General features: G+C 35.8%; 2 protein-coding genes across 5 annotated transcripts in view; one reads left to right on the forward strand and one right to left on the reverse strand.

Annotated features, from left to right (window-relative positions):
• Diaph2 (diaphanous related formin 2) overlaps positions 1–22,590 on the forward strand; it is a 747,093-nt gene that overhangs the window by 546,487 nt on the left and 178,016 nt on the right. The gene's annotated exons all lie outside the window — the stretch shown is intronic.
• On the reverse strand, positions 20,421–21,017 carry LOC118574487 (meiotic nuclear division protein 1 homolog). Its single transcript, XM_036175406.1, has one exon. It carries the CDS (start codon positions 21,015–21,017, stop codon positions 20,421–20,423), a length of 597 nt encoding a protein of 198 aa, XP_036031299.1.

Raw genomic sequence — 22,590 nt, forward strand, 5'->3', positions numbered from 1 at the left:
GCACAAACAAAATGCACATACCAAAAAAAAGTTCCTCAGAAAGAGCCACCTTCTGAGAGACAGGAAATACAGAAATAAAGAAAAGGAGCTGATATTATGGATTAAGTCCCTTTACAAAATTTTAACATTCAAATGATGGAAAAAGAAGCTAATATCTAAGTGATGGTACTCTATTCATTATTAATGTCATTCATATTGTCTATCACTCAGCTAGTGAATATATTGAGGGTATTAAAGATGTAGGTATATGTATATGATATATATGTATATATCATATATATATATAATTAGATACATCTCCAAATTCATAAGTCTTTTTAGTTCTTTTACCTGAGTTTTTAAAATGGTATATAGGCAACATTAATTAATAAACCCTAAATTCAAATTGAATGTTTTATGGAAGAAACTCAATTCCATATTTATGCACTGTCTAACCATCCTTTTTGCTTATTCTCCTTTATGCTTCAGTCGGTCTACTAGTTCAAATACTTGACTGCACAAATACTGTTTTTTTTTTCTTCTGGGATATTTTGAATAGAATTATTCAAAACCAGTGAGCCTTATATGTTTCACTACCATACAATATAAAAATTAATTGTAGCTGTTGGAAAAGTGTTTTGATGCACGTATTTTACTTCAATAACTTCCATAGCTTCAAATAAATTATAGAAACTACTTCTTTTCTCTTTTAAATCTGTCAGTTTCCTGCTGCTACTGTGTGTGTGTGATTTTTTAATGAACAATATGTTACCCAGATACTCAATAAATATTTGTTGTGTGTGTCCTCATTCTATACCTCATATACTAGAAATATAGGAATAAAGCTTTGTAAAGTTGTTAAATGTATTGACCAAACTTAAAAAGATGTTTTTATAGCTATTAAGCATTCCATCAGATTTTTCCCTCAACAAAACAAGTATGTTCAACAGGTTATTTGATAAGTAAATGGAAGAACAGCTCTTACATAAGCATTAAAATGGTGGAATGTTAGGAGGCTAAATGGCATCAGGTAATCATAGAGATTTATGTTCTTGTACAGTAATGCTACTTCTGAAATGTTTTTCGATTCAGTCAATTTTTTTCTAAGCTTATAGATACTATTTTACTTTGAGCCCTCTACCATCTCTCAACTTTAATAATAATGATAACTGTATTCTTTCTATATTAGAAAAAATCAAATCTGGAAGTTAGAAGCAGAAAAAGACAACAATGGGTTCCTAAGAGGTGCTGGAGTTTGGCAGAACAGAGAGAAACTCCAGGATCAATGCTAGAGAAAGCCTGACAGGCTTACACGTAATTGTTAAGATATTTAGTTGGTCCTTTAGGGAATTATAACAACCAAGGCAAAATGTAAGTCATTTTCAGGAATAATCTTCCATCTGTGTTAAAAAATTAGTCCTTTAAACTCTTAACTTTTGTTTTGAAGCATGGTTTCATCTGCTCATGCTAGCCGCAAATTAATTGGCCCTCCTACCTCCATCTCCTTAGTGCAATGATTACATGCATATACCACACTGCCAGGCTTCCTTCCCCTTTAAGTTTACAAAAACAAAACAAAAACCAGAAAAGCTGCTGTTTCAAAGTATATGAAATGTTATAAGAAACTGCATTAATTCTGGAAGAAAAATCAACATGAAAAAATCTGAACTTTCTGCTAGGGATCTCTGTGTAGCCATGTTCACTTATGGATATACTTAAAATTTAAATGTTTAATTCTAATCTCTGTAATTTTTTTAAAACTTCATATTTTATGTGTATGATTGTTCTGCTTGAATGTATGTCTACATCACTTGCATGCCTGGTGCCCTCAGAAGCCTATATCTGGAGTTACAGAGGGTTGTGAGCCACTATGAAGTTTCTGGGAATACAATCTGGGTCCTCTAGAAAAGCAGCCAGTCCACTTAAACACTGAGGCATTTCTCAGGCCATAGAGACACTTAATTTTAAAAAGTCCTTACCTGTCTTATGCCATCATCCCCTTGACAAGGCTTTGGTCTTACCTGAATTGAAACTGTAACTGGAAAACCAAAATGAGCATCTTCATTTTGTTAGACTCAAGACTAAATTGATAATATACCAAAAATTTTCATCCTTCATTAAAGGTGATTTGAATTTAAAGAGGCAAGGATGAATTTTTACATGAAAAGAATGTATGTATAATTCCTATTCTAAGAGGACCAAATTATTTGACACATTTTAAAACCTTCATCTCCCAAGCTCTTGACATTTAAAGGGATGATTAGTTCTGTATCCCTTAAAAAAGAAAGGGAAAAAAATGATGGATTTAGTAAGAAACGAAATACATTGTTTAACCAAGTAAAGTCTTAATCAATAATAAAACCATTGTCTAGAATCTTATCACTCCCAAGTCTATAGTAGATTGCTCATAAGGTTATTTCTCTTTGCTTTGCCAATAAACTGCTAATTGATATTGTGAAGATGACCTTGAGAAACTGCACAAGCTTGTTGAGCATCTTAAATAATTTAGTTTTCTTTGTAAGCTAAAGGTCTCCAAGTCTCATCACTTAGAAATTCAGAGGCAGAATGCCTTAGTAACAATAATCCAAACATTCCTAATAATCTCTTCTCCCCTCCACCTTCAAACTGAACTCAGTCTCCTACAGCCTGTATTCCCACAGATGCATCTGAAGTTACCACATACTTGCATACAAGCTGACAACATGTTACCTATGATTACCCTTTGACATTTGCTCACAAGCCAGCTAGGAGATTGAGCAAAACAAGTCTTTGCCTCTTCCAATTTGCCATATTGGACCAGGTTTGTTTCCTGATAAAGCTGTTTGGAGGCACCTTCCAAAGAAATGTGGACCCAGGTCTAAGGGTAAAGTCTCCTACTGTACCAATCTTTGCAACGAATGCTTGAGTGCATAAGTAGTCATGATTCATAGGACACTTCATAAAAACAGCTCCTTTCCCATCTTTCTGGATCCCCTTCTCCTTAGAGTTTTTAAAAAGTGCTTTAAGTCCTAGACACCTGAAGGACCTTCTAATACCATAAACCCCCTTCACTGTTCTCTTTCCTCTCCTTTGTTCGGTCATCAAAGCTTATATCTTCCTTTTCCTAGAAGCCAGGAATAAATAAAATGTCAGTATAAATCCTGTCATGCAAATATAGCCCTAAGGGCCGACCAAATCCCTCTAGTTAATCACACACACCCAGATAATTCCCTTTGAGCTCAGCTGGGACCAGCCTAGCTACATAGCCTTCAGTATATTTTGATCTATTGCAACTCTTTGAAAATAGGAGATCCATGTAAAATATATGGTATCTCTATTAAATAGAATATTTACCAGAATTCCTCATTCCCCACCTGTGTTGGAAAGACTTGAGTGTATTATATATGGCTATAATTTACTTCTTCTTTACAAAAAGTTGTCAGCTATCAACTGTTGTATTCCATTTGACTGTTTACTTTGGGCTAGAAACGGATGTCCTTATTTTCTGATATGATTGTTTCTTGTATAGAAAACTAACCATCATATCATAAAGAGCTAATAAAATATGTAATAATGGTATACATAATGTAAAGAAAACCCAAAATCTGCAACATCATAAAAATGCACTAATATGAATGGTCTCTAAATATATGTATACACATTTAATTAATATTATAAAACTTAAAAGAATCATAAATGTTTCTAAAACCACTTCTAAAAACTGCCAGAATTGTATATGACAAGCTAAATTTTGCCTTTTAAAAGGCAAATAGTTAACTCTGAAAATATTAGCAAAATCATTTTAATGCTCTCTTTTCCCATTAAAGTCTAGTAAGAATTCGAAGCAATACACAAAATGCAGTATCTTTAGTTCTGTCAACATGTCATATAGAATTTTTCATAGAAGTGTTCCAATAAATAAGTTTTTTTTAGTTATATCCAAGAAGTAGGAGAATTATAATATATACAATATAGGATTATAAATTGACCTTCTTAGGGTTCCTGAGACTGGCAAAAGGTACCTTAAGGTCTCTTGGAGCTATCTGCCAAATTATTCCTCCTGTAACTTGAACCAGAAAATCCTTGAGCTTAATGCAAGCCTTGCTACCTCTCAGCTGCTTTCTCAGTTTTTTTTCATTCTGCTTCATCTTTGTTTGTTTATTCACTAATCAATCTTTAATCAGAAAAGCCTCCCTAGCCACTGTATCAGCCAGTTCAAAGCAGTACTGCTTAGAATCGTGCCCACTGAGCAATTTTTATCTTCCTCTTTTCCTTTTCCCCTGCCTCCTACCTCCTCCAGTTACTGATCAACTTGTTCAGATCACTTCCTCCAAGAGGCCTCCCAAACACTTATCCATCTTTCTAGCCCCAGTGTATAGAGCTGTAATTTCCCTTGCATGGATTAAGTACAGTGCTCATAACTATGGGTATGTATGAATTATTTAATGAATTAAGAAAACAATAAATGAACTTAAATTTCCAAAGAAAATGAGTTGAAAATGTTTGCCCTCCAGAACTCCACTCCAATGGAAACAAATTGTGAATGAGGATAAGTTCATAGGGAAAGCATGTAAGCACAAAGTGTACCTGCTTTCATTGTGTGGGATTTAAAGAAGCCTCCAAGAGGGAGAGAGAGGCATATACAAAGTGGGTGCATTCAGTTTTTGCTCCTTTATGACCAAAGAAGTTCTCTTTCTTTTATTCTCCTCAACCTCCTTTTGATGTTTCTTTAGTAGTAAATATGTATTATTTCCTAGAGCTCCATGCTGAGTTCAAAGTGGAAAAACAACAGTTTTATGACTAGAGAAGTAGTTAACAGCTAATTATTATGATCTAGAGGTTATCCACCATATGCTTAGATGAGCAGTAACCAAGCTTCATTGAATTCTTATGGACTGACAGCTGGACTGAACAATAGGGCAATTGAGGCAGATTATCTAGCAAAAGCAACCCTGAGAGATTTATTTGTATGGTATTAATTTAGGCCAATGGATCTCAACCAAAGGTGAATTTGTCTTCCAAGGGACATTTGGCAATATCTAGAAACTTTTTTGTTTCTCACAGTCAAGGAGTAGGTACTAATGGCATCTGGAAGATAAAGCCCAACATGTGAAAAACGCCAATAATATGCAAAATAGCCTCCCTCAACTAATACCAATATGAGTCAAAAACAAAAACAAAAACAAAAAACAAACAAACAAAAAAAACCCTGCTTCAGGATTATCTGCTAAGAAATTTTGTTTTTACTAGTTATCATTCAGAAAATCTAAATTCACAAGCAAAATGTGTGCTAGATAAATTAGAGCACTTTGGAAACACTGTTTTAGGTTACTAATATTTTCTACATTATTGAAAATATCCTGGTTGAGGAAGTTTTTAATATTTTTATCATCAGCGATGCATGCAAAATGTATGGAAATTAATAACATACAGACAAAATTTTTAAAAACTTGGTGATTCATTCCAAAATATAATCACTATTAATGCCTTGGCATATATCCTTCCAGGCATGCACATAGGTATCTAAAATGTAAGTTTGTTTGTCTTAAAATAGACAGAATGTATTATGAAAATTTAAATCCTAAAAATTTTTAACTTGTGAAAATAGACTGTGCCCGTGTGGACATGCCCATCAGAAATTAGTGGATATTGCCATTGGTGATGTATTCAGTTGTGATTTAAAAAAAAAAAATGTTAATTGGCTGAATTGATGGTGTCTTTTTTAACAACACCTGGTGTTGGCAGCATGCTGACAATCAAGGCCATTGTAAACCACCTGTAAAGGGACCAGTGGAATCCTGCTTTTGTTTTATATACAATACACCCATCATACTTGCTCAAGACAAGGATCCTTTAATCAATAATTGGTGGCTGGCTACCTGGGCCTATTCAGACTAGCCTTTACCTAGCACTCAGTACCTGCTGTGCCATTTGATTTAAAACCATTACTTACCTAACTACAGTGTGTGTCTGTTTAAAAATGAAAACTATTTATAATATAAAAACTGGTAACTACAAAAAATTCCCTAACAAAACTAATGCTATGATTTAAAATGAGAACAAATATCCTGAATATATTTATGTGAATATATACATCTTTTTTTCCCTTGTTTTTTTCCTCTGGATCCAAATTTTAATAGCATGATATAAAGTCGCTTAAACTTTTTGTTGTTTTAAATGCTTGAACCATAATATAATCTTAATGATGAAACAACTATTATTTGTGTTTGCTTTCTACAAGAACTCTTTTATGGCATTCAGACTTGCCTGGTATTCTTTATGAGTGTGTATGGGGAAAACCAAGGAATGAATGACATTCCTCAAAAGCTGGAAATGGGCCAGCCAGCCTTTTAAATCTTTGCATTTGAAATGTAAGCTGCTCAAAGTCTGTTCTTTGAGGAACCTTCTTAGTCCTTGTTCTATCTGATGGGGATTCAATTTGATGGCATTATTGTATTTTAATTTTCACATTACACAAGTAGTACACAAATGACCCAAACTTACTGAAACTAGACTGTAATTTGAAATGGTATATGTTTAACTGCATAAATAAGAGATATGTAAAAACTACAATATTAATCTAAAATGTGAATGTAACTATAAACATAATTGTAATGGTGAACAATATGCTATTCTAGGTAGAACATACAAATTGATGCCCACAACAATCTTTAAACTTTAATTTGAATGTTAATTACTTTTAGTTTCATAAACCCTCCTCATTTATTAGGTGACATCTACCAGAAAATATTTACACAGGTACTTGCTCTTTAGCTTAAAATACAAGACTTATAAAAAACTGTAAGATGAAGTCTCTGTAACATATCCTCCTCATCTGAATGTTTTTAATACTATACTTGAAATTTTAAAATACAATACATTCAAAAAGTGTATGTCATTTAAACACTGAGCAAAGTAAGTATTAAGTAGCCCCTTTGATAACAGATTTAATAAATAGAAATTTACTTATAATTATTACTGTAACTGTTTATGGATATACATATTATGCTCAAGTATTTTTATATTTGAAAAAAAAATTTTTTTTGGCTTTTGAACAGGCTATCATGTTTTGGTGTTTGCTCTTGTTCATAGTATTTCAGGATGCTTTTGGCAGTGAAATGAGAGAAAACATGATAAAAATATGACTGAAGAGTATAGTTTTGCACTCTTAAATTACAAGAAATATGGAATGAAAGCAGTTGATTCAGTACTTTATTGAAAAAAAAATGTCTGTTTCGTCACTGTGGGAAGTTTGACTAGCATTTGCAAAATTGTTACCCACTTATTCCAGACATCATATGGACATGTACTAATATTTTATAAGAGGATATTACATACTATGAAGACTTTTTTCTTTTAACTGGGGAGAAAATTTCTTCCAGAAGCTTCTAAGAAGGTTTTTCCTTCAGATTCTGTTATCCAAGATTGGGTCAACAATACCGACAGGTTATGGTATTGGAACTATTACTGGTAAGCCAATCACTTTCATTATGAAAAAGCATACTAGTGCTTGTCTAAACAGTTAAGACATGTTCAGAAATATACAAATAGAAAGAATTGTATATTTGCTTTTCTGTTATGCCTCCCTGTTGGTCTTCAGCAGAATGTAGTTTTGTTTTTGTTTTCTTCTAGCATGCATGTTCACTTTTTATCATACACACAATTATTGTTTATTGTGTACTTACTTGTGAAGACATTAATCTGGGCCTGGATACTGTAACTTTAATTTTCTCTGTTCTTATGGAGCATAATTTGCAAGGGGCTAAAAGGATACAATAAACATAATCAGGGAAGTTATGCTACATGTTAGAACATAAGTACTGTGGAAAGAAAAGCCAAGCCAAACAGAATGGCCAGCTAATAATAGCTTAACCATTTTCTGTATCAATTAGTTACAAAGTTTTAAAGTATTTTACTTTTCATGTTATGAATTCTCCCTTAAATATAGTATTCACTAAATATCCCTATTTAGGAGACTTTATTCATTACAATTAGATAGCTTCCCTAAAAACCCTGTATCATTGGGTGTGTATCCTATGTGGCATAGAAGAAGTACAGTGAGAAGAAGAGTATTGCCAAGGGTTCTGTCCTTTTGTAAGTAATATTAACACTATTTTCTGTCATCTAGAGGATATGGAAATTGTAACATTACCTACTAATATGGTACAGTGCCTGCTTTAGACAAAGGTTAAAGGTAATTGAGGAGGAAAACCATGGAAAGATACCTGTACTCTTCCTAATGCCATTTGTAAATCTATTGCTTTCATCAACTACACATTTAAACCTTTTTTATTTATAGAAAACAAAGCAAAAAAACAGTACTTTGCTGTTATAAGTACTAATTAAAAAATACCATCTCAGTCTCAGCCTCTGTGTCTTTATCAGGGTAGCCCAAATTTAGGTTAGGCATTAGCACCTCTGAATAAATTTCTAGACAAGAAACTCTGATAAAAGGTGAGATTGATAGCAAAACATATACTGGTGTAAAAGCATATTTTAGTGCCAAAAGAATGAAAAATATATAGTTAACCTACAAAGACATTGAGTTCATCTTGAATTCCTTCCCCCTGGTCTTTGTTCGCTGCCAACTGTCAGTGAGTTGATAGGTAAACCAATGCAGTGATAATGTGTCACTCATTCTTTATTACATACATGCCGTTTAAATTCAGGACAGTGCTTTAATCCAGTAGAACAATTCTGTCAAGAACTTCTGGCAGTACCGCCAACTGATGGAGGAAATACTTGAGGCAGAATCTTGTACCTCTGAGAGAACACCATATATGTGGCTGTGTAATCTTATGGGTCTAGAATTCTCCTCCCATTCCAAAAAAGATTAACCTATTGTGATCTGGTAATGCAGCTTTCTGATCTTCAGTTTTGAAATTGGCATCCTTCTAGGATTGGCCTCCATTTTAATATGGATTAGAGAACAGGCAAATGAAGGTCCTTATGGCAAATCTAACCTCCCCTGTATTTTTCTAAATAAACATACATTGGTGTATAAACATACTCATTTCCTTGTATTTTGTTCCTATCTGCTTCTCCACTACAGTAACAGGGCTGTGTAGCTGAGTCAAAGGCTACATGACACACAAAGCTAAAAATACTATCAACTCCTCAAATTCCCTTAAAAAGTGTACAGGACCTAGAGAGAGAGAGAGAGAGAGAGAGAGAGAGAGAGAGAGAGAGAGAGAGAGAGAGAGAGAGAGAGAGCGAGCGCTCGGGGTAGAGTGCTTGCCTAGGATGTAGGAACCTCTGGGTTCAATTCCTAGCCTTGAAAAAAAAAAGTTGAAAGCCTAAAAGTAAGGATACAAGGGGAAATTCTCATAAGGAATTCATAGAAATCAGTCTCTTGAGTTTTACCTTTCAAGTGCAGTCCCTCTTAAGAATGGGGATCACTTAATGGCATGGGAACCTCCAATTTTTTTTTAAGCAGAAAAGGGTCAGTTTAGCTACTGAGTTTCCATTTGTTTCAGTTGACACTTACTTCTTTGTATAGTGCTGCTTAAGCAGAAACTGCATTCATCTTGCTTGTTACACAGGATGCCTACAGAGGTGACCTCAGACTTACCATGTGAGACTACAATCTTGCTCAGACTATAGTATTCATACCACATATTCTTCCATGGAGACAAAAGACACTTGGTACCTTTAGTATAGCAGGTACACAATAAATGGTTCATACTCCATTTGCCCCATATTTTACATTATAACACAGTATACATATTATCATGACCACCAGAACAATCATCAGTTTCCACAATGAAGACAGTGCTTCTTAGTCTTGATATCCATTAGAAATATGTCCCCTGGAGTTGGAGATAGGTGATTATGTAAGACATGATATAAATGGGATTTGATAAGATGATAATATCACCATGTGGAAGAGAGACTACAATCTCCTTGCAATCTTAAGTAGGAGCCTTACTATGAGTGTAATAGTATTAACAGTTTGATTGAAATATTGCATAATGTTTCTGGGTAGTATATGTTCCTCTGATTTCTGTGCTTTTCTATGTTGCAATGCTAATCTTCAACTCTAGACTCAAATTTATTGTCTGCTTGATAACCTCAAGCTAGAATCACTACAACTACCACAAACTTGGTATATTCTAAATGTAACTTTATACAGCTCTTCCTAACTAACTACTATATTCTCTTTGGTGAGTGACACAAACATGTATCTTATTTTTCCATACTATTTACATCTGTTCAGTCTCCAGTTCACATTGTTTGTGCCTTAAAATATTTCTCAAATCCATCTTATCTTTATCCTCATTTTAAATACCTTAGTTTCAATATTCATCATCTCTCCCATGGATTACTGCAATATTTTTTAATTTGTCATGAGTTTACTGTTAGCACTCTTCAAACTGACGTCATGCTGCTTTAAGATAGATTTTTTTTTCCCAAACTATAGATATCTTTAGGACACTTGTCTTTTCAAAAACTTTCAGTGACTGCCCATAGATAAAGCCTAATGTAGCACTGGGAAGCCTTTGGAAAACTAAGTTGCCCAACCAGTGCTCTGTGCTTCGAATGCCTACTTGTCCTAGTTTGCTGTTTCTGAGATAGGCACCATGACCAAAACTAACTAGGGGGAGAAAAGGCTTTATTTGCTTACAGGTTATAGTCCATCATCAAGGGAAACCAAAGCAGGAACACAGAAACAGAAACCTGGAAGCCAGAATTGAAGTAGAGACCACAGAGGAATGCTGCTTTCTTCATTGCATTCTATAGCTTGGTCAGGTAGCTCTCTTATTCAACTCAGGACCACATGACCAGGAATGGTACTACCCACACATCAATCATTCAGGAAAAGCTCCACAGACATGCACTCAGGACATGATGGAGGTAGTTTGTTTTTTCAACTGTGTGTTCCTCTTTCCCAAGTGTGGTGGTTTGAATAAAAATGACCCCTTATCCCATAGAGAGTGGCACTATAAGAGGAGTGACCTTGTTGGAATAGGTGTGGCTTTGTTGGAGCAGGTGTGTCACTACAGGGTGGACTTTGAGGTCTTGGATAACTCAAGCCTGGCCAGTGTGTCGCTCTCTCTTCCTACTGCCCATGGATCCAGATATACAACTCTCAGCTGCCTCTCTAGCACCATGTCTGCCTACATGTTGCCTTGCTTTCTGCCATGATGATCATGAACTAAACTTTTGAACTATAAGCCAGCCTCAATTAAATGTTTTCCTTTTATAAAGAGTTGCCATGGTCTTGGTGTCTCTGCACAGCAATAGAAACCCTAACTAAGACAAGTTGACAAAAACTAAGCAGCACATTATCATACTCACAACCTGTCTTCCACCTGGAAAAATCATTGTCCTTCAATATTCTATTCAGTGGTTATTTTCTCTGCTATGTCTTGCTTACTATCTGTGCAATTGATTGCTCCATGTTTTTGTGTTATTATTGCTTTATGAATATAGCTGTCCTCATAGCCCACACATAATTATTGATGGGATGTAGACCTGCATTTTATACTCTTTGTTGTGAGCCTAGCCTTTAATGGCTGAGCCATCTCTCCAGCCCACGACATTCTGTTTGTGTGTGTGCTTTTTTTGTTTTGTGTGTTTATTTTATAAGTGGGCTGTCAGACTAACAGGGCTTGACGGGGGCTGGAGAGAAGGTCTCCAGCTACAACAGAGTCTCATTCTATAGCCTAGGCTTGCCTGAAAGCCACTCTGTATGTATCCTAGGTGGACCTCCAACTCCTAGTGATCCTCCTTCCTCAGCTTGCCAAGTCCAGGGATTAGAGGAGAGAACCACCATACTCTATCCTAAGTCCTGCCTTCTGTATCATTTAATTTCCCTGTCTTTCTGGTTCTTTAACTCTTGCCCTCTTCTAAGACACTTTGAATGAAACAGAAATCCCCATATAAGGTAAACATGATAAAATCTAATTATTTTTCCATTGCTTAGTTATAATGAAAGCCAGTTTTTCCTTCAGCATGCTTTAATATAAACACAAGATAGAGAAAGTAACACTGATATTTCAATGTACTAGAATATGCATGATATTTTGTTCAGAAGTTCACATTGAAAGAAGACAAGTTTAAAATATGACATTTATTATTGCAAAATTTTGTACAGGATATAAAACCCAGTGTGTCTGTAAACTCCCTAAATCCTCATGCAAGTTATTTGTCCAACACGTCAAGCCTAATGGCAAAAATCCCTCTCTACCAATAAATAAGGCAACTTAAACAGAAGATTAATGGTGAGACCAGAAAATTCCTCTATAAATAATGGCATATTACCTTGGGAGGAGGAAGGTAAAGGAAAGGGCATTAGATCATTAGCATAGTAAGCAAACGATATTCCCATCACTAAGTAAGCAGTGCTACTCAGCCAAATCTAGGTCATGATCAAAGATATAATCACTAGTGAGATGTGTTTTACATTGTGGAATGTAGCTAGAGTTTGCATATACAGATGGAATGGCTTATTTCCCAGAATGCAATCACTAGTATATAAGAGTACCCTTATTATTTCTAGTTTTGGAAGGATGATTTTAAAGCAAAATGTCTCTAGTTCTGACCTGTATCTCATTCAAACTCATTTTTTAAATGATCCACAGTGCATTATTTGCAGATATTTTATGAGAGATCAACACTCTCAGCTTTAGCATATCCAAGTCCCAATACATCAATAAGAGAAAGTAAATTGTGTGTTCATTTTATTTTTCCTATTTTATTAAGTAATGACTCAGTGATATTTAATTATGGGAACAAAATATCCTAGAATATAAATGGAGGAATTATCTAAGGGATTATATTATGACTTGGACTCTAGCATGTTATCTGTACCTCTTTTGCACCAAACTAGCTAATCTTCGTAATCATTTTCAATAGAAAGCACTTTTCTGACTTGGTTCCATTACTTTACCATCTGTATAGTCCTTTTTTAAGTCTCTCTTGGCATTCTGACTCCTGGAATCTCTCCAGTGAACTTCCCCTTTAAGTAAGTAGTTATGTTATGTCCATGGATATAGTTCTTTTCCTTAATCCAGTTGTCCTTGAGATTAGTTACTAATCTTTTGTTTGTGGTTTGTCATTTCCAAATTTTAACATATTTCCTTAATTCTTCTCCAACTTTTTTTCAAATTTGTATATACAGTGAGATGCTATATGTGAGTGTGCCTCTTCATGTAAGTTGTTCAGCTCATGATTTAAGCTCTTTAAAAAGGGTCAAACCACCAATAAAGAAAACTCAAGAATATTGTTTGTCCATTATATGTTCACCTAGTATTTAGACTAAATTAATTGCCCAGTTTTCATTAATTAAGAAATAGTTATGCATGCCTCATCTGTATTAAGCATTATATGTACTTAACTTTTTGTTGAGAGTCAGGTGTGGTGGCTTATGTCTATAATGCCAGCACTCTAAAGGCTGAAGCAGGGGCATTGCTGTGAGTATAAGGCAAGCCTACGCTACGTAGCAAGCCCAGCCTGAGCTAGAGTGTAGCTCAGAAATACATAAGTATATAAATAAAGGGTGTCTGTCCAAAAAGAATATCACACCTGAAGTATACTGAGCTGACACTGAGCCTCCCCTTTCAGAGGCTGCAAAAGTAGGCAAGGCTGAAGTAAACTTTCAAAAAAGAAATATATGGACAGACATTTAAATGCATGTGAAACGTGAAACCCATATAATAGGCATATATATATATATATATATATATATATATATATGCACATTTTTCAGTGGCAATTAGTGAAGCATACCCTGGAGTCCTGGAGTCTCCCATTTAAGAAAAGATAAGACATATAAGGACTCCTATCGCCTTCTAATTATTACAAATTTCATTTTCCTTACCAACAATCTAACTGGTTTTGGCTCAATGTATGGACCACTGTGACCCATAAGTGCCATATTATCTTACTTTCCCATGTTTTCATGAGGGCTTCATTTTCAAAATTTGTGTTGCTTGGTTTCCATTGTCTGGTGTGGTGTGGCATGGTGTGGAGTGGTGTGTGTGTGTGTGTGTGTGTGTGTGTGTGTGTGTGTGTCTGTGTGTGTATGAAAATAATTCTGATTGTTCAGACAGCATCAATAAAGGGAAAGATACAACCCCATAATTACTTGAAGGACATCTTGCTGTCAGTAGTTTGGAAGATAGCACAACAAATCAGCAAACAATCACTTTGTACTTAGAAAAGCACAGAGTTGTGACTGGTAATCAAGATAGCTTTGTGAAAAGAAAATTGAGCTCAACCATTTTAATTTACTTCTATGAAAGAACTAGTTCCCTGTAGTCCAAAAGAAAGAAATATCACCTTATTCCCTAAGATTTTTATTCCTTCCTGAGTGACATTCATTATCAATATGATTAAAAAGAAGTCAATGGTATACTCCAGGATACTAGTCCATCTACCATTAAGACAGTACCCAACCTGAGTTTAGGAGATAGAGCCACAGAAAATTTTTAACATTGTTCTGTCTTCTTTCTGTCACAACACAGAACCATAAGTGACTAAACCTCATACAGGGACTAGAACCTGTGATAAACATGCATGAGAATGAATGAATGAATGAATGAATGAATGAATGAATGAATATTTCCTGTATACCACTGAAGGCAAAAATCTCTAGAGTATTTTTTTCTTATCTTCTTTGCCTCTTCTGTTTTTGTTACTGTATCTCCTATCATCCAGAGAAAAGTATTTCATTCAAAATAAGATGGGGTGGAAGTAAAAAACATTATTAAATGTATATGTTGCATCAAAAATAGAATCAAGTCCAGTAAGATAGAAGTTAAAATGTAAACTAAGGACATCAAACAAATAGTATAGAGACAAGGCCAGGTACAAATACACTACAAAATAAGGTGGCGCACGCCTTTGATCCCAGCACTCGGGAGGCAGAGCCAGGAGGATCTCTGTGAGTTCGAGGCCATCCTGGACTACAGAGTGAGTTCCAGGGAAAGGTGAAAAGCTACACAGAAAAACCAAAAAAATAAAAATAAATAAAAATAAAAATAAAAATAAAGAACACACCAGAAATGTGTTTAGTCAAAGAAATCTTATCTTTCTTACTATTTTTATTAAAAGACAATGACCTTGTCTTCCAATTTTGGGGAACTTCTGCTTTAGAATTCTCTGAGTGTTCTATAGCATATGAACACTTACATTTTAGATCTTACCAGGTGCACTTCATCTTTGAAATTTAGGTTGCTGTCATTTCTGGAAATAGCCAAAAATGATATTAAACTAAGTTTTATAGTACAATAGATGGAACAGAGTAACAAAATCTCTGCTTATAACTAATGTGAATCTAAGATAATGCAACTGATTTAGGTAGATTTGGAGTTCAGTTGGGAAAGAGGAATTTCAAGCACAAATGAATGCCCTCACCAAAATAAGTTTATGACCTCCCAAGGAGGCTGTTTGAAAAGAGGATTGATGGCTGCAACAGATATGTGGGAACCGATCTAACTTTACAGTTGCACTTGAAAATGTTACAAGATAGATGCTGTATTTTAGAATAAGTTGAGCACCAAAACTGGTAGAACTAGAACAGCACACCTCTTACTGTTTCAATCTCTGTGTTCTTATTTGGGGGGAAGGCATATCAGAATGGAGAAACTTAGAATTCAAAAATAATGTCTAACAGGTAGAAACAACCCAGAGGGGTACCCAAGTGTTATTAAACTTAGGGAACAAGATATCCATGAGGGACTTTTTATTTCAGAAATGGACACTGAATTGTTTAATTGCTGCATTCAGTAGGGTGAGGCAGGAGGATTGAGCCTGGGGGTGTGGGAATCAAGACCACGGATTTTTCTCTAAGGACCTAAGCCCCATCCCTCCCCAATCCCTCCCATTATGAACTGAAAAGAATTTCCTGTATTGCTCTTGAGTGTTAGCTTCACTTCTGTGGAGAGTCCTGAAGACAAGCTACACCTCTAGGAAAATATTGTAAAGGAAGATTTTGACTGGGTTTCTTTTACACAGAGCTCAATAAACAAGACACAAGCCTAAAAACTGACATCTTTTGCTGAGAAATAAGGAAGTATTTCCTTTGTACAAGTGATACAGTATCAGAATAGGTTCCTCTGGGAGATCATGGAACTCTATGTTAGAGGAGGACTCAGGCTCACATTTCATGAGGACTGTTCCTATTGGGCAAGTCTATAAATTCTACTTGTCAAGGTAACTTGATATACTCATCCAAGTTGCCTCACACTTCTTACTACACCTCAGTTGGTCACATTAGAACCTTATTGAGGGGCCAGAGCTATGGCTTGGTGGTTCATAACTTGTATCAGACTATGCACTGAATCCTCTGAAAAGCAAAGCAACAAAACCTTATTGATTATGCTGCTTCTTCTAACTTCTTAGACACAGTAGTAAGACAATAAACACAGGCCACAGAACTCTAACTTAACACTGCTGTGTTTTCCTCCACTCGTACTTCCCTGAGATGTTTTTACATTAAAATATTTTATCAGTCACTTCAGAATTTCATTTCTTCCTTTAGCTCAAAAAAGTTATAGATTAATTTTCTATAGTCACTCAAAGTGCTTCATGGATTTTAATCAAATAGTGGTCCATAGAGACATGTTGAACTCAATTGTTTTTCTTTCCAAGATGCAAAGATGGATGCTCACATTCCTACTACAAAAATGTCTGCTGAAACGTGAAGCATTTGAAAAGCTTTTCCATCCAACAGATTGCAGATTAACTTCTAGCTAATCATAGTTCAGCACTCTAATGGACTGTGACAGGACAGACAGTTTTTCCTCCAACTTCAGATCACATGTTTTTGCAGTTGTAAGGCAAATTTTAAAAAAAGGCCTTGGGGATCCCAGCCAACCATCATTATTGGTGCATGACTGCTTTGTAACCAACTGCAAGTTTAATATCCAAGGAGATTTGCACATAACAGTCTTTTTTTCCCGTCTTCTTGTTTTTAATAATTTACCTTTGAGATTCTCTTCACGACCATGCTGGTGTGCAAAGATCTGTTTGTCTGTCAAACCTCCAGATATGTACTGCAAGTGAAAGACACATTAATTTTTTATTTGTTTCCTGAGGAGTATGAGCAGTGAGGTGGCTGTGCAGAATAAAAGAGGGCTCCTTTGCTGAGCGCTTACTTGAATTCCCTTCAGCTGCCTTTCTCACCTGTAGCACATTAGTTTCTTCCAGGAGCCTGTCCCTTGCCAAAAGGAAATCATTTATCGAATCAGCTCACTGAACTTTTTATATAAACCGTCTACCCAAATCAGAAAACATTTTGTCTTAAAACAAACAAACAAACAAAAAAAAACAACAAAAAAGATTACTGAGAAGCTGTATGGTATGAATGCTTGAGGACCCTGTAAATATCTCCTTGAAAACAAACACCTCACTTCCAAAATCAGCATGCATCTTTTCTGTTAATCTTGGAGGCTCTGAGTTACATGCTAATTTCTGTCCAAAGGAATTTTTCTGGGCAGAAAATTGAGCTACATCAGTATAAGTCACAAATACCAACACTCAGAAACACTCAGCATTGGCTGTTTCCTAAGAAAACAGGTATAGATAGATGTCAATGACCCAAAGCCTATAGATGGTTAGAAAGAAAGCTACCTTTCCAAAGTACCTTAGTGTTTTTTTCAAGGCTGCTCTGATTTTTTACAATAAAGAAATATGAGGTGTATGGGGAACTATGTGTGGAGATGTTCTTGGTAATTTAATGTTTTGAGAACTCCCAGGCTGAAAACTGTTATTATGTAAATCAACCAGCTCCAGCTGCTAATTCTAAGGAACCAACGAGTATATAGAAAGTTTAACTAGGCTTTGACCTTTTATGTTCTGAATTCAATATTAGTGAAGAGGGAGACAGAGTTTAGGGTGTTCTATTGTATAAGGTGGTCGAGTAAGAAGTAGTGAGAGAGGGGACATTAAAAGAGAGACTGGTGGGTTTGGGGATTTAGCTCAGTGGTAGAGTGCTTGCCTAGCAAGCACAAGGCCCTGGGTTCGATCCTCAGCTCCAAGAACAAAAAACAAACAAACAAACAAACAAACAAAAAAGAGACTGGATGAAGGTGTGTAAGAGCCTAGAGGGAATATAGGTATAAAATTTCAAGCTAAGCAAAAGACACTAATGAGACTGGAGGATAATAGACAATGGCGAGACAAGGTCAGAGACCTTCCTTGTACCAAGGGTTAGTATATAAGGCTTTGTAAAGGATTGGGAGGATATTGAATAGTAATAAATGGATTTTTTCTGCCAGACATACAAATGCAGCAGAATTTCAGTGGAAGGTTAAAAAAATGTGGGAGAAGAAAGGAGATGGACAAAGACCAACATTGTCTGTAGAAAGCATGGAACATAGAATTAAGGAGAAGAGAGATTCTGTTTGGTTTCTACTTTACCTGTGACCGTGATACATTTGTGATTCATACCATATTTACATAGGTTAGAACAAGACTCTAAGCACCATCTAGCTATGCTATCAGTATATTTGTTCAGTGTCTGTTACTGAGTCACCTAACTACTTGAGGAAGCTAATCAAGGTTTCAATTATGCCTGTAAGTAAGAAAGTTATACCTCTGTTGCAATTGTAGCTGATTGGTTGATGAAGTATTCATGAGATCTTTCATAAGAGGAACTTTAAAGGTCACTTGTACCATAATAAGTGGAAATCTCTGGGAAAGAAAAAGTTTAGCAGTATTTCAGTGCTTATAAAGTCTTAAGAGGCTCTGACTCTCTGAGTCTGGTTGCTGCAGCTGAAAACTCATTGCCCTGAGCATTTGTCGTGACTTCTTCAATCCAATATGCCCTTTAAGCACAATGAAACTATAGAGAAGGACTATTTAATGTTGTTTGCTATTAATTAAAGAATAGGATTTCTTCCTTTCCTTAATGGAAAGCCTTAATTTGATCATGATTGCTGCTGAAAATTCTAATGAATGACTGCAGTGGTTTCCTCCCACAATCGCATGGTTCTTCAGTTTCTCAGTCAAATGCTGAATCTAAGGCTTCTAATTTGTAACCTGGTGTTATCATTTTAAAATGAGAGAGGAAAATCTGGACAAATATGGATCCTAAGTTAACTACTACCTTAAGTATTTAGGATTTTCACCCACACTTATCAAACCAACAAATAAGACCACAGCCTGGCTTACCTGTACATTACTTTGTAACACAATACATTGAGATTTGTATCATCATAGCTCTTTGGTCTGGCTTCCAGGAAAATGTAGAAAATTATAGAAGGATTACTAGCAGCTAGGACAGTTAAAACCAATCTGTAAATTAGAGTAAATTTTAGAAGGGAGAATTTTGAAAAGAAAAAGAGGGGACACTTCAAGAAAAGATTAACTGAATGGGCAAGTACAGCCCTCCACATGGTTGACACCATCCCATATGTTGACAGTTTAGTCTGAATCTCTGGCTTCTTCTGTCAATCTTTAGGTATACCAAGTGAATCCTCTCTTCTGAGACAAATCATAAAGAAATGATGCAAAGTCCTTATTTAGAAAGTTTCTACATTAGCCACTATCCACTGCACAAAGAAACTCCTCTGATGAGTTCTGAGAGCTATACTAATCTATGGTATAAAGGTACAAATTTAGTGATAGTCTGATACTGTGGGGCCTGTGAACTCCCCAATCATGGATTCTTGGATAGATTTACAGTGCCTGACATGAATTTCCTCCTGTGGAGTAGGCCTTACAGCCAATCATAAAGCAGTTGGTTACCCCAATAACATATGAAACTATTGCATCCATGGCCATATCTTTCCACTTTGATCATTATTGTCTTTCACAGAGTTCAAAACTGAGTAAGACTATTAATTATTTATTCCCAGATGCCTACATAGTATCTTCCAGTACTATGAAAGCTAGCCAGCAGAGAAGATGCTTCCTAGTCAGTACCAACTGGATTTCTCCATGTCTTGTGGCCAATATATATGCTGTCTTCAGCAATAGGGTTTTACCATTGCATTATGGTAGGTAACCAAGAACAATGGCCATAGCCTGTACTATTTAGGAGGTCTCTAAGACTCCCAGTAACTCAAGTATCCCACACCTGAAACTGGACTTTTTATTTATTTCCTATGGCTTCTGAGAAGAATATAATCTCCTATATAGAATAAATCCAATGAAACTCATATAATATATATATTACTACCTTTCTTCATTCTTCATATCCATTTTTATTGAGGGATAACTTACAGATTATAAAGTTTTTTTTATCATCTTTTGGATTATTTTTCTTTTCTTCAGTTTTTTATTACTCTTATAAGACATGTGGTTTGTAAATACTTTCTCCTATTCTGAGAGCATCTCTTAACTTTCTTGACAATATCATTTTTCTTTCTTTTTTTAACATTCTTATTTTATACTTTATTTAAAATTGTAAAACGATAAACAGTTAACAGATAGATGAAAATTCAGTACCATTAGTTACAGAATGTTTAAGATTTGACGATTCATAAGCTCACAGATCCTTTCTCCCAGACATTTCAGTCTATGTAGTCAAAGTCTTCTGGAATTCCAAAGTTCTTATCAATTTTATTTTCCTCAAACCCAAATTTTCTTTTGGCCCAGGATTTTATTGCAAATATGTTATCAGTCCATCGGTTGGTGGCTTCTTTGGCTACTTTATTTGCTTGACGTATCTCTTCCACAACTTGTGGGTCACATTCTCTGTATTTTTCAACTTCTGCCTTAAGTTGATCCCTTTGGTTCTGAAATGAAGAAAGATCTTTTACAAGCATGGCTCGTTCTTCTGTCTCTTGCCGGCCAGTTGTAGCTTTCTCAGTGCTCTTCTGTAGGTTTGCATGTTTCTGGCTTCCCTCCTCCAGCTTGCGTTTCTGGGCACGAAGAGCTTTGCTTGGAAAAGCCCAATAGTAATTGGAAGTTCCAATCCTCTCGCAGTCAACCGTGCCATCGTCTACCAGGCTCTGCAGGACTTCTTTCACTGACATGGCAGTGATGCCTTTCTCTTTGGGAGCAAGCTTCTCCAGGTCTTTTTGTTGGAATACATCTTTTGTCTCAAAAAACAGTTCCTTCATACGGGTTCTCTTTTTTTCAGCACTCAGTTCTTTTTTCTTTGACATAGTGAGCACGGCAGCCTCCAGGTTTGACTCTGCCGCCAACAGCCTCGTTGGGTGGTAAGGGCGGGAGGAAGTGCAGGGGCCATTTTTCTTATTAATTAATTAAGTAATGAACTTTGTAAGACAGGAATTGAGCCCAGGGTTTTGTGCATAGCAGGAAGGACATCAACCACTGTGCTCTCCTGTCTGACAACCAGTGTCACTTGATAGGCAATTGTTTTAAGTTTAGTGAAATTTTATCTATTTTTAATGTGTTTCATGTGTTTTTTGTACCACGTTTATATTTCCTTCTCCCTTATCCTTTAAGAATAAAACAAACACTAAACATTGAGTGAAAAGGTACAAATTGCCAGCTTACTCTTCAAATTACATAAATGTCTGACCCTAGCTAAATACTTAAAAATCATTTAAAAGTTTCCACATTTAGAAAAAGTTACCTGATTTTAAGTCAGCACTGGGTGGTTTTCTGAGGATTATTAATTTATTTATTTTCATAATTTCATACATGTATGCAGTACATTCTGCTCATACTAATCCCTCTACCTTCTCTGAGCCTCCTCTATCCCCATCAGCTCCCATACATCTCTCACCAAATCCCTATTCTGTTTTCATATCGTTTGTTTTATTTTGGTTTTGTTTTATAGCACATTGAGATTGAGCAGGGCTACTCATGGGGGAATGGACATAAAGCTGTTCACTGGTTCCTGAGTAACCTACTAGTGGCTACATCACTGAAAACCATGACTTCCATCTCCCTCAGCATCCATAGACTACCATAAGATCCTCTGGGTGTATCCCATCTGTGGATAAATGTTGATGGGCTTGGTCTTTGTAGTCTCTGTGTAAGCAACAATAGTTATTGTGAGTTCAAGAGTACCATGACCATATCATGCCCATTGGACATGGTTTCACAGTACTTCTTCATATCTTCCATCACTTATGTTCTTCTTTCCTCCCATTTTAAGGTATTCCCTTAGTCTTGGAGGAGGTAATATGTATGCCCCCATTTAAGGCTGAGTACTCCCAGGTTGTCTTCTCTGAATTTTCTTTCTGAAACCCCTTGTTCTCAATTTGGGCATATTTGTCCTTCAGGTGACATTTGGCCGTCTCAAGAGACCTAATTGGTTGTCACATTGCAAGAGATGCTATTTGCATCTAATGGGTAGAGGCCAAAGATGCTATCAAACATCTTCTAATGCATAGGCCAACACCCACACAGCAACAAAAATCATCTGGTCCAAAATGACATTAGTGCTAATATTGAGAGGCTGCACTGAAATGTAAAATCTAATTTGTAACTTTAAGTGGAAATCTTTGATTCTGTCTACAGTAGCCAGATAGTTGTGTGCTCTTAGCCTAATGTGGGGAGTATTTGCCTAACTAGGGTAATAGATGCCACAGAGGTAAAAATCACTTAGATTTTATAGGAAGAAATCAATCCTTTCAAGCCAGGAGAATTGTTTAGAGGGGTTTTTGGGAGTAGTTTAAACTATTATGCTCTTTAACATGAAGGAAAAAAATCACTATACACTCAGACTCTCAAAAGCAAAATCTTGTAAATCTATTCTTGGGGTTT

The sequence above is a fragment of the Onychomys torridus genome, chromosome X (genome assembly GCF_903995425.1).
Source record: "Onychomys torridus chromosome X, mOncTor1.1, whole genome shotgun sequence".
In the NCBI taxonomy this organism is placed as follows: Eukaryota; Metazoa; Chordata; class Mammalia; order Rodentia; family Cricetidae; genus Onychomys; species Onychomys torridus.